The 12751-nt window shown below is 39.1% G+C and overlaps 1 protein-coding gene across 1 annotated transcript in view; it reads right to left on the bottom strand.

Annotated features, from left to right (window-relative positions):
- zer1 (zyg-11 related, cell cycle regulator) overlaps nt 1–12405 on the bottom strand; it is a 35139-nt gene extending 22734 nt beyond the window's left edge. Inside the window, exons 1-8 of the mRNA XM_075455582.1 lie at nt 12271–12405; nt 10616–10825; nt 10371–10521; nt 4159–4613; nt 1961–2134; nt 1754–1868; nt 1448–1594; nt 1140–1313 (exon numbers count right to left, since the gene is read on the bottom strand). Of these exons, the coding sequence (XP_075311697.1) occupies nt 1140–1313; nt 1448–1594; nt 1754–1868; nt 1961–2134; nt 4159–4613; nt 10371–10521; nt 10616–10782 (1383 nt within the window). The 5' untranslated portion in view covers nt 10783–10825; nt 12271–12405. The remainder of the gene's footprint in view (nt 1–1139; nt 1314–1447; nt 1595–1753; nt 1869–1960; nt 2135–4158; nt 4614–10370; nt 10522–10615; nt 10826–12270) is intronic.
- Between the last annotated feature and the right edge of the window lie 346 nt (nt 12406–12751).

The raw sequence follows: 12751 nt of genomic DNA on the forward strand, positions 1-12751 counted from the left end.
AAATCTTTACACTGGCTTCCAGTCAGTCACAGAATAGATTTTAAAAGCCTGCTGATGGTTTACATCCCAGAACGGTTTAGGCCCAAAATACATCTGTGATATGTTCAGAGAATATAAAGCCAGCAGAGCTCTTAGATCCAAGGACTCAGGTCAGCTGGTCCAGTCCAGAGTCCAGACTAAACATGGAGAAGCAGCATTTAGCTGTTATGCTGCAAACAAGTGGAACAAACTGCCAGTGGAGATTAAACTTTCACCAAATGTAGACATTTTTAAATCCAGGTTAAAAACATTTCTTTTCTCATGTGTCTATGCATTAAATCTGCACGCTATCTTTGAACTTATCTAGACTGTTGCTTGTTTTTAAATTCCATCCATCCATTATCTATACCGCTGAATCCGTCGGTCGGGTCGCGGGGGGGCTGGAGCCTATCCCAGCAGTCAATGGGCGAGAGGCGGGGTACACCCTGGACAGGCCGCAAGTCCATCGCAGTGTTTTTAAATTCATTTAAATTATTTTATTTGTTTCTCTTTATATTCTTTTATGTATTTTTAATGCTTCTTCCACTCCCTGCTGCAATGCTTTTATTTTATGTAAAGCACTTTGAATTGTTTGTACATGAAATGTGCTATAGAAATAAATTTGATTTGATTTTGATTTGATGGATAAGAAAAAAACGGCATATAACCAGCAATGCATCACTGCGATTCATACAAGCAGGTGGAAATAAAACCCTGCAAGGATATAGACGAGTTAACAGGTCGAAATCTAAGATTCTTTTTAAGTTTTAACTGCAGTGTAGAAAATGTTGGATAAATGTTTAACCAACAGATTTATTACATAATGTATGAATACTTAAATGTGGGAGTCCATGACATTTAGAATTGTGATAAAATCAGTCCTAAAACCAGACACAAGGTAAGCCATGCAATTTGATTTGCAAAAAGTTCAACTTCTCTTAGATTTTCCAAAACAAAACTGTTTAAAACTGAAATAAAGATGTTTAATGTAAACTAATACATGCAAATAGCTAAATGTCTCACTCTTAAGAGGAAAAAAAACATGAAAATATATATATATATATATATAGCTTAGCATCCTTTTTCAGATATGGTTCTAAAAAACCGCATGCTTAACTTACAGTGACCTCCTGGTACTGCTCCATTCCGTTTAAAACCACTTGAATAACCTCTCGTCTCAACCGCACACTTTGGTCACTACGGTACTCTGTGTTGGTCAGGTAGAACAGAGCAGCGCTGCCCGTCACCTGGATGCTCTTGTCGTACTTGTGGCACTTCAAAGCTGCTATTACAAGCTGAAACAGAAAAGACAGAAAGGTTCCGAGAAAGGGATAATAAAGTGAAGAAGACATGAAATGTAGAGTCCAAGGCACAATGATGTAAAAATAAGTCATTCGTGTCTTTTTTTTTTTTTTAAAGAACTTCATACTTGCAAAGCTCGGAGAAGCTGACTGCAGTGTTGTATCCTAGCAATGTCAAACAGCTGATTGATGGCTCGGTGGGCCAACTCAGGGCGAAACTCTGTGTAAGCCTCAATGGCATTCAGAACCTGGTCTTCGTTTTTTGATCCAGTGACCTGAAAATCCACCAAACAGCTCAAATTCAATCAAGAATTGTTGTTTTTCTACAAATATTATTCATTTTTGTTCTAATATCAGAACCTACATTTAAAAAACTACATGGAAAGTAGTGTGATCAGCTGTAAAAGCAAACCATCATAACAGGTAACCAATACCTTATAAGCAGGGATGTGCGTCACATTACACAGGGTGGTGTCATACAAGCCCAGGAACTGCAGGGGCCTCTTCAGCTCCTGGAAGGGGTGAATGCTGCTCTTGCATGGTTCAATGCTGAAAGAGAAGAAAAAGACAAAAGGACTGTGTTAAAAAGGTAATTACTTTTAGGAAAGAAAATAAAATTATGTTATTACACACATATTTACCTCGGACGCCCCATAGCTTCTTCAAAGTGTGGCACTGTGCAGTTATCCAGCATGATGTGACCTGAGATGTCCAGTGAAACCAGATTGACGAGACGTTGTACGATGGCGGTCAAGATTTTCCTGGTCATCTTAAACTTTGTGGTTCGTCTGCTCTCCCGTGAGATGTCCAGATGCCTGAAAAAGGATGTAGGGGATGAACACAAAGAGAAATTAGATAAATATTTAGACATAATAATTCAGACATAATCATGCTATGAATGAGATTCTAGTTTGTCAGTTTAAAATATATTCAATTAGGATTGGGATTTTTGGGATTTGCAAATCATTTGAACTGCTGTCTAATTGAAAACAGAACAGATAACATATCAAATACCAAAACTGAGACATTTTTACCTCGCTTACATCTGTCAAAAAGTGGGATAGGGGTAGGTTTACCTCCGTGTTAAATCACCTTTTCTTTCATCAACACTTTGTTGTTAGCTTGGGAACTGAAGTAACATGTTGCTCTAGATTTCAGAGCAAAGTACCTTCCCATTCCAAATTCATACAAGATTTTCTTGTTGTCAGAATGCATCTCATAAATGTGTGAATGGGCAAGTCCTGAAAAATCTGAAGCGCAACATCCTACATCCATACATGTCGAGTGAAAACAGCTATAAAGACAAGCAATAAAGAAAACCATTGTTTACATTCCAAATAGTCCAGTATGCTGAATAATAACTTCTATGGTTTTCTTTTTACAACTACACACGATATAAAGACAAATTCCAAGTTAAAAACTTATTTTTTTCTACTTAAAATCACACTTTTGTGAGGGTAAGATGCTGCTTGTGATGTCAATAACTCCACATACATCGCTCATGGTGCTTATATGCAAGACATATCCAAAATAAAGAAATCAATAGCCGCACTGCATTTCATAGGTTATTTATATTTCATATTCATATCATATTGAGTTTCCCACAAATTCTGCGTATTATTAGGGATGTCCCGATCCGACCAGAAATTGGGGCCGATCACGTGGTTTCTGACTCGATCGGAATCGGACGTTTCATTCCGATCAGTGATCGGATATGTAGCCTATCTATATATGTATATTTATTCCCATTCATTTTTTTTTTTTATCAGAACTATAATATTTCACAACAAATGGGAAAAAATAACAGCTTAGTATTTCCTGTTATGTGGTGGTACAGAGTCAGACCATCTCAACTATAGACATAATATACGCAGACACCTCATAAACTGACGCTGCCTGTTGGAGCTGACGTATCAGCGCGGCCGCCATCTTGGATGGGTCTCCAATGCCTCCACATTACATTTATTTCGACTGAGGAAGGTGTTTATCCCCAACTACAATAATCATAACTCCTGAATTTTTATGTCTATGGTCTCAACGACCCACAGAAAGAACGCATGCGGCATGACGTCACTTTGCTGCCGTAAAGCGAAGCAGAACACGGCAGCAGCTTGAAGCTGGGGGCCGAATGTCTGCAGTGTTGAGGTATTTTAAAGTGGAGGACAAAAACATTGTGATTGCAAACTGTGAGATATGCAAACTTGGGATTTCAAGAGGTGGCGAGGACATGGCTAACATCCTTGATGAGAACAGGAACAGGCTCAAACCTGACAAGGTAGAGATGTTGGTTTTCATCAAGAAAAGCGTACATTTCCTTCTGTGAAGCCAGAGGAGGAGAGGAAGAATTAGGAGTGCAGTTAAAGCACATTACTGCCTTACTTTAGAACACTGTGGCCCTTTTATTTGCTTATTTGTTTCCATGCCTGCAGGTATTTCAAGTTGAGCTGCTGCTCGTTTTTATATCAGACATTGTTGCACTAAACTACAACGTGAAGAATTTGTTTATTACTTGATAACTTTTGTTGTTCAAGCTACCCCACAGAAGTGCTCTGTTTATAAGTGTTAAATGATAAAATAAGTGAAGAAAATAAAAATATCAGGGACATCCTGGATCTGTTTCTTCGCCGTTCTTCATTTTTTTGATGTACTGTAGAAGTATCGGATCGGGACTCGGTATCTGCAACTACTCAAAAATTTCAAATGACTCGGACTCGGGACAAAAAAAACCTGATCGGGACATCCCTATGTATTATGTAAATCGACTATCATCAATCTGGAATACAGAGAAAAAACAAAAGCATAAAGGCAGCTCATAATCAAACGTGGAAGCATGACTTGCCTGAGATTAACTAGCTCCACCACTGTGTTGACCAATTCCTCTGTCAGGTCCACGTTGTAGAGCACCAGAGATGCTAGTCTGTCTTTCCACTGAGCGAGAAAAGCTGTTCCCAGCAAGTGTACATTAGACAGATCCAAAGAGGTGATTGACTTCAGAGGCTTGAGCAGGGTCTCAGCATCCACCTCATCAGGTAGCCCCCCCAGGTTGAGCAACCTAAGGCGGTTGAATCCCTGGAAGCTAAAGTCCGTCTCTATCGCTTGTCTGGAAGCGGGGCTCTCCTCCTCCTCGTCATCTGTGTCTTCATTGCAAGCAAGTGGAGCTCCGCCCTTCTTGTAGAAAATGTGGCTGCAGCCGAAGAGACAAAGGGAGAGCAAGGTCTCACGGAAGCAGGTCAGTGTCTTCAGGCTGCGAGATGACAGGCTGTTGCAGTAGGTGAGGTGGAGCTCGATCAGGTCCTGGAACAACACAAAAAGGCATTTATCCCTGAGGTTCAGTGCAGAAAAAGTTGAACTTGACCTCACAAAATCTATTATTACAATTCATAGTAACAAGGCACAGATATCAAACCTGGCATCTAACTAAAAAAATATTTTCTATACATTATTGCCACCCCAATTTTCTTCCATTTGTAAGTATATGGTGTATATAGCCTCTTTTCCACAGCTTGTATGCAAGGACAGTGAACATCTCATAACCACTGAATCTCATATTGTTACCATGATGTTAGGATATGGCTTTATAATACCAAAGTACTGAGTCAAAGAATGCTTTTGATGAGAATTAAGTTGGAATGTTGAGTGGCAAACACAATAAAGTAGCTTCTACATACAGTACAATGGTCCTGATAGTTCAAATTCTCAAAAAATTTCCACTGTGGTATTTTGGTACATAGAAACATAGGAAGAGCAACTGTCTGCCAGCTGGAAGGTTGGCGGTTCGATTCCTGGCTTCCCACTGTGTGAATGTGTGTGATAGATATATTAAAACATTTCTATCTGCCATCATGAGAATGTTCACATCAAAAGTAAATGAATGGAGGACTTGTTCCTGAAAGCCAAAGGTGGACAGACACATCCAAAGTTAAAGCAGCATAAGTGTATTACAGGCTCCGTAGAGCATGAAGGTTTCCTTCAGAGATCTTCAAGATTTACCAAAGAAAACTCAGTTCTTTACGAAATGACATCATTTCCCTTTGGGATGAAAAAAGGATTTTTCTTTTGATTTAATTTCATGTCATTTCTATTCAGTGTACAAGTTTGCACAAAGGGTGGCATCAAATGCAGCCCAGAGCACAGTGCATCCATTTATTTTCAATACATACATTATATCTACTTTAAAGGCAAACATGTGTCACCATTCATTAACATGCGAAATAAAGTCAATGGTGGAAGAACGCTTCCGGATCAGACCAAAACCAGACTTTGAGCTTTTTAGAATCTCAGGAGGCACTTGATGGATGTTGCCAGGACCTTTATTATCACTTGAGACAATTTCTTAGAGTGATATAAAAATACAAAAGGAACAAACTGCACCATTCTGAGTCCAGTGTGTAGGCTGTGATCACATGGACAGCTTTCTTTCTACTGTTTCTGCAGTTACATATATAATATACAACAATTTCTTACAAAACATTTAGCATCAATACAGTAAAAATGAGGATGAGTAGCACGTCATGTCAGTTTCAGTAAAGGGAGCTTCAATAAAGATTTTTGAGACAATCACCAATTGCTGGCTCATAGCACGCACCAATTATACGTCAGATCAGATACACCATTCGGGGATCTGAGAATACATTTTACAAAATATGGTGCCCCTTTTTGGTATTTTATGAGAAACCCACAACAATAATATCTGAGTAGCCCCCCCCAATCTCCTGATTTTTTTTTTGTTTCTTCTTTTTTATTTTATTTTATTTTATTTTCTCCTTCTTCTTTTTCTTTTTTCTACCGTTTTGTTTCTTTGTTATTGAACACCTATACGGCACATATTTATATATTTCTAAATATGGTTGGTGATCATTTTTACTTGTAGTTATTTGTGTCTGTCCATGTTTGGGCAGGGTTATGTGTTTTGTCATGGGTGGATGTTGTTCAGAAACAACTGAGACAACTGTCTCAGAGACAACTGTTTTGTCATTAAAGGGGCCATATTATGCAAAACTCACTTTTTGCAGGTCTTTGTGTTCATATTTGGGTCTCTGCTGTTCCTTTAAACACTCCAAGCGCGAAAAAAACCCATCCATCCATTTTCTGTAGGTCAGTAGAAAGACTTTGGTGTCAAGAAAAAAATGCTGCTGTGAGCCATTTGGATGGCTCCCCTATTGTGACCTCACAATACGGGAATTTGCATATACCTGTCGAGTCCCCACCCACTCCCCACCCTCTACATTAGTTGAAGATCCGCCATCATGTATCGAGCATCGAGCATACATGGCTACGAAAGGAAAATCACACATGAAGTGTTGTGTTGTTGGCTGCTGCACCTGTGGTGCGTTTCTGGAGACTGCAGGTGTCGAGCAGCAGCAGCAGCTCCAGTCTCTGCCGGTGATATCCCCTCGGTGGTTTTCACAGCCACGAACAGGTCAGCCTGTGTGAACTGCTCCACCGGGGCCGAGGGGGGAGCGCTGCTGCCGCCGCGGTCAGCTGTCTGCTGGTGGCCGGGAGAGGCTCGTCATCACTGAAGGAGCTGCCGGCTGCAGGGAGCACGGATGTTTTCTCAACTTATTTCAGGCGGCTGGCCCGGGAGAGGAGAGCCGTGAGCGCGGAGGAGCGCTCCCTGTTCGTGGCTGTGAAAAGCACCGGGAGATATCACCGGCAGAGACTTCTGCTGCTGGACACCTGCAGTCTCCAGAAACGCACCACAGGTGAGTCAGGCTGGAGACTGCAGAAGCTCTGCACTGAAAACAAATGAACCCATAATTCATAGATGGATGGATGGATGGATGGATGGATGGATGGATGGATGGATGGATAGTAGGGGTGGGTATTGGCAAAGAAGTCACGATTCGATTCGAATCACGATTCACATGCCACGATGCGATTCTATCACGATGCATCACGATACTTGAATTATTGCGATGCATTGCGTTATTTTCACTGAACATACTTTTTTAAAAAAATACAGCCATTACCAGTGGCTGACTGGCTGTGTATGATCTGGATAGTGTCTTCAATTGATACATAACTCAAAGCAAATCAATTCATAACTGTATTTATTGAAACAACTTTTGGAGGTATTGCCATTAAAACAAATATTACTGGACACAAATATTACTATTACTGGACACACTCATCACAAAAAGTGCATAGGATTTATAAAACTTAAGATAACAAAATAGGGATGATCAGTACAGACAAAAAAAAAGTGCATAGGCTTTATAAAACTATAAAGATCCCTTGCAGAGATCTTTATAGTTTTATAAGATCACTGCAAGATCCCTTGCAGTGAAATGGATCAATTGCATGTGTCCTATCATTAAAGGCATAAAAAAAAAAAAAAAAATTTATTTTTTAAATAATCGATACTTGGCGTCAAGAATCGATGCAGTAGATCGCGAAAATTAGAATCACGATGCATCGTCATGACGATTATTTTGCACACCCCTAATAGATAGATAGATAGATTGATAGATACTTTATTGATCCCGAAGGAAATTCAAGCATCCAGTAGCAAGACATAATAAAGCAATAAAAATGTTTATACAATTATAAACACTTTAAAAACAATCTAAGAATTAAAAAAAAATTGTTTAAATATACACTCTCAGAAAATAAAGTACAGAATTGTACATTTAGGGGTATGATGGCTTGTCACTGGGGCAGTACCCTCTGAAGGATAGTTTTGTACCCTTATACTGAAGTAGCCTAACACAGACTGTCTATTGTACCCCAGCATGTAGAAAAAAAAGGTACATATATGTACCTTTTACCACTTGAGTACATATTAGAGGTGCACCGAAATGAAAATTTGTAGCCGAAACCGAATAATAATTAATCACTTGGCCGAATACCGAAACCGAATATTACAGTTCAGTTAAGTTATCAAAAGTTCGATTTTTCACCATTTTTAAATATTGCTTAAATCTACGCCTTACAATAAATGTTTAGACATGTTTTTCAAAGAAAATAAATGTTTATTTGAAATCTTCAAAAGTTATTACTAATAACTATAACTAATAACTAGAGATAAGTTTCATTAATTCCCATTTTCAATTCATTCTGGGGGTTTTTTCATTCATTTCATACAACAAAAAATACAACATATTATAAAAGCGTTCCAACACAAAAAATGTAAAAACATGCAATATAACAAATTATCTGAGTGTCCTTTTTGGCATAGAGTCTAGGTAGCCTGCTCCTTCAGGAACAGTGGCAGCATTTTTTGTAGTTTGTGTGTTTTGCCTTTAAGTGATATTTTAGACTTAAACTACTACGGTGAGAAGACAATTCAACTTGGCTCTAAATGCAGGAGTTTTTATTTTTATTTATTTATTTTGAAATACATGCTTTTACGTTGAAACAAGTAAAATAGGAAGTAGCGTCGGTTAGCTCCGAGAGCTTCACACAGAGACCGAGGAGCACCTGTAGCGTGATGTTACCTGCTAGTTTATTTTTATTTTATTACTCCATGCTTCGTGGTGTTTGCTGTAACTGTTTGAATGTGATGCAGAGGAGAAGTGTAAGTTAAAGAATCCTAGTTCTGACCGTGCAGATTGCCCCTGGGGAATGACTCTGCCGTTGGTTGAGAAGCAGGCTAAAGTGGCCAGTATTACTTTGATTATTTATTGGTACCAGCGACAATGCTTAGAATGCTATTTCTTTAATGATTACAACAACTAATGTTGTACTTTATTTTGTTTACTTGTTTACTTGAACATTTAGTTATACGGTGTTGATGTGGCGTTAATAAACATCTGTGAAAAGAACCGGAGTCTCGCATTGAATCAATGGGCGGCATATTGGCAGCGTTTACAGATGACTTTGGTTCTGTCGACTCCGCCGTCTGGAAGTGGATAATTTTGCGTCACCACTATTCGGCCTCCGATTCGGCCACTCATTTGGCTTTCGGCCGAAAGCCGAATGTGTTTTTTTTTTTTGCGTTTTCGGCCGAATATTTTCGGTTGCCGAATATTCGGTGCACCTCTAGTACATATATGTACCTTTTGGACCCTCAAAACAAAAGGGTAAACAGTACATGCAGCCAGAGGCTTCTCATGAGCGGGGTGGGGCGTGGCCAGCAACAGCTTATTTGCATAAAAGTGACAGAGCCCTTTAAACGGCTCAATTTGGGAGAGACTGAAACTGGCAAGAATAGAGCTGGTGAAATCTCTTTATGTGAGTGATTTTGTGCAAAGAACTTCATGAACATGTTTTGTATAGCACATAGACCAATTCTAAATGGTTTAAATAGGTAAAATATGTCGCCTTTAATAAAAAGACCTTTGAAAGAAAAAGAAAGAAAGAAAAGCACTCTCTGAGAAGTTTGAAATGAAAAAAGGAGACAGCATCATGATTTGACAGCAGCTGATTTCTCATCAGGCACCCTGTGAATCATGTTGCTTTTTTATACCACCGCAGCTTGTTCTTGGTTATCAGGAAGAGGTTAGAGCTTAAAACAATAGTTTTCTTGTGGTATAACATAAATCACATTTTATGAAAATAACAGCACTTTCCCTATCATTACTACTGGTTTCACACAGTGCCGAAGTAATCTGAGTAAATTCACTCATGGTCACTGAAACCTATTCACAACAAGTATGGACGGTGCGAGTACAAGATCCTATCCCAATCTTTTGAGGTAGAGTCATCATCAATGACCCCAACAGATATTCTCACAATCATTCATTAAACTAAGATGAAAGATCATCATACGTGGTCCTAATAATGTGTGCTAAGTAAGGCAGGCCAACACTGGCTGTATCACAAAATCTGATTTACATTTACAACCAACATTCTGGTTAACATCTTTTAGGTTGTTCTCTGTGTTCATCCCTATATAAAAGATTTAGTTAACAAAGTGTCTATAGGTAAGTTTATACATCAGTTATTAAGAACCCATTGAAAATAATGGCAAAACCAAGAAGAATAAGACTGTTAGTCGCTTCAATTTCACCTTTAAAGAAACCAATTACATTAGATAGGTTCAGGTCTAAGTTTTCTAGTTGAACTGTTTGGCAGAGGTAAATGCAAAAAATGAAATTCTGAAACTCCCACCTGTTTCCGTATGGCCTCCAGGTCTCTGTCCCGGACGAAATCCTCTCGTAACTGCACTCTGGTCAGTCTGGTGCTTCGAGGGTCTGAGAATAGTTGGAAGAAGCTCTCCTCTGGTTCAAAGTTGCTGTCTGTGTGGACTAACTCCATATATCTGTTTAAAAAAAAAAAAAAAAACGTGGGGTATTCTGAGACACTGAAAATTCAGAAATCAGTTTACCGTCATTTGAATTTGTCCTGTTACATACGTGTTGACCAGTTTGTCACAGATTTCACTGGGAAGAAAGATGTCTGAGCGCAGACAAAGCTTGTTTCTGATTCCTTGGTAACACATCGTCTTCCTTAGATTCCTGAGGCAAAAGACTGTTGCCAGAGTCATGAGGCTGTCAGGGTTGTCTCCTGCTTTGGATGCCATGATAGCCTCTTCTTCCCTGGCTCAGATTAAAGACGGGCAGGACCTTAAGGGACATATCATTTAGGGAAAAGTTGGAACAATGCAGCACAATACGTTGTTTCAGGATCAATACTAAATGTTTGCATTTCAGTATGTCATGCTTCAACATTTCTCTCTGTCACTAAAGAATAAAAACTCTCAAATCAAACAAACTGCGAACTGGTGCGCACGCAGGCCTATCTATATAGCTCCTGTGTAACAAGGACAGAGCAGGTGAACTCATCCTCTCTCTGTGCACCCGCCTTGCCTCTTATCCTCTTGACAGATGACTGCCCCGAGTGGCTGTGACTCTACAGCGTGTTACATAGGATGATGAGATAAGGCTTTGCATTAGAATTCTGTTATGAGCTTCTATTTTCCAGAGGCATTCTTGGTAGGAACCAGAGTAGCAATAAATTAGAGCAATACTTCTCTCATAGGAAAGAGAATAAAAGTTCCTTTTTTATATCCTCAGTTGAATGTTCAGATCTATTCAATAGAATTGGTGATTAAAATAACTAAAATAAATCAAACTTGTCGATATAAATTCACAGCATTTATTACTTTAATTGTTAATAATACTAACTATAAAACACAACAATAATAATAATGATAAATACACTAATAAAACATAATGCTTTATTTTCAAAAATCTCCAAACATTTCAGGTATTCTTTGACATGTAAAATGCTCAGTGGCTTTTGGCTGAGATTCACAGGAATGATTCCACTATGAATTACACACAGGGTGTGCAGCAAGTTCATTAGTTGTCATCAGTCCAAATAATGTCATACATCAAAGACACTAACTGGGTATTTTGTCAACTTTTATCACTGACATTTTCACATATTTTCCCTATTAACTGGAGCAGATTGAAACTTTGGAGCACCTTTTTGAAGAGCCTGCACATCTCTGCATGCCTGTTAACTGTGCTGCCTTTGGCACCCTACTGTTAGCAAGCAGTGTTGGCTACTTTGCAATAACTTGATTAAATGTAAATAACTCATTCAAGTCTCGCAACATTACGTCTAATTCGCAGTCTATGGCTAGTTCAGTGACCCAACTTGCTCAGTTTTTTGGTAACTAGTTTGTCGGCAAATCAGAGGAAGAAAATAAATTCAGAGGAAGATAGAGCAGAACATTACCAAGTTAGCAGACTAGCTAGCTAACTGCACTGGAGAACAGTTTACTTTAACGCTGACGATAGATAGCTGCTGGGGGGTGGGGGGGAAACTAGTAGCCTGCACAATTATTACACTCCAAAATAAGAAAAAAACAAAACTCGTTATCGTTAGCAAAGCCTAAACTTGACTGTCTACATTAGCTATTTGCTAACGATTACTTTCTCTGCTATGATACTAGCCAACTTAGCTGGAATGGCTAGCGCTACCGGGGACCTCTGTGTGTTACTCAAGCTGCAGACAGTGGTCAGCTGTATTTGTTTCCCTGACCTATTAGCCGGTACAATACCTTAGCTGTCACCAAAGCTATTTGTCTTGATGACGGCGACAAATTTGTGTGTTATTGCCAGTCTTCACTCATCTGATTTTCGTTTTCGTCCGATGTCAACAAACAGACTCCTCCTCCTGTTACTTCTCCTCCTATTCCTTCTCCCCTCACTTACTCCAGCTCCTGTCCTCCCTCCTCTTCCTCTATTGCCACCCTCGTTCTCTCCCACTTCCCATAGGTACTGACGCTGAGCTGTTCGCTTCTCTTATTTTGAAAACCAAAGCATGATGATAATACTAATATCTGAGGCAGAGTAGTGGAAGTATAAAGTACTTTATCTAAGCTGATTTGTACAGTGCCTTTATTTAACCAGAAAAAAAATCATTTAGAATGGAATAGAAGAGAAGAGAAAAGAAAGCCTGGTTAATGGTAAATAGTAACTGGATTTAATTTATGTAGCACTTTTCTAGACTTGTTAACCACTAAGTGTTCTTTTAACCTT

The sequence above is a fragment of the Odontesthes bonariensis genome, chromosome 22 (assembly GCF_027942865.1).
Source record: "Odontesthes bonariensis isolate fOdoBon6 chromosome 22, fOdoBon6.hap1, whole genome shotgun sequence".
In the NCBI taxonomy this organism is placed as follows: Eukaryota; Metazoa; Chordata; class Actinopteri; order Atheriniformes; family Atherinopsidae; genus Odontesthes; species Odontesthes bonariensis.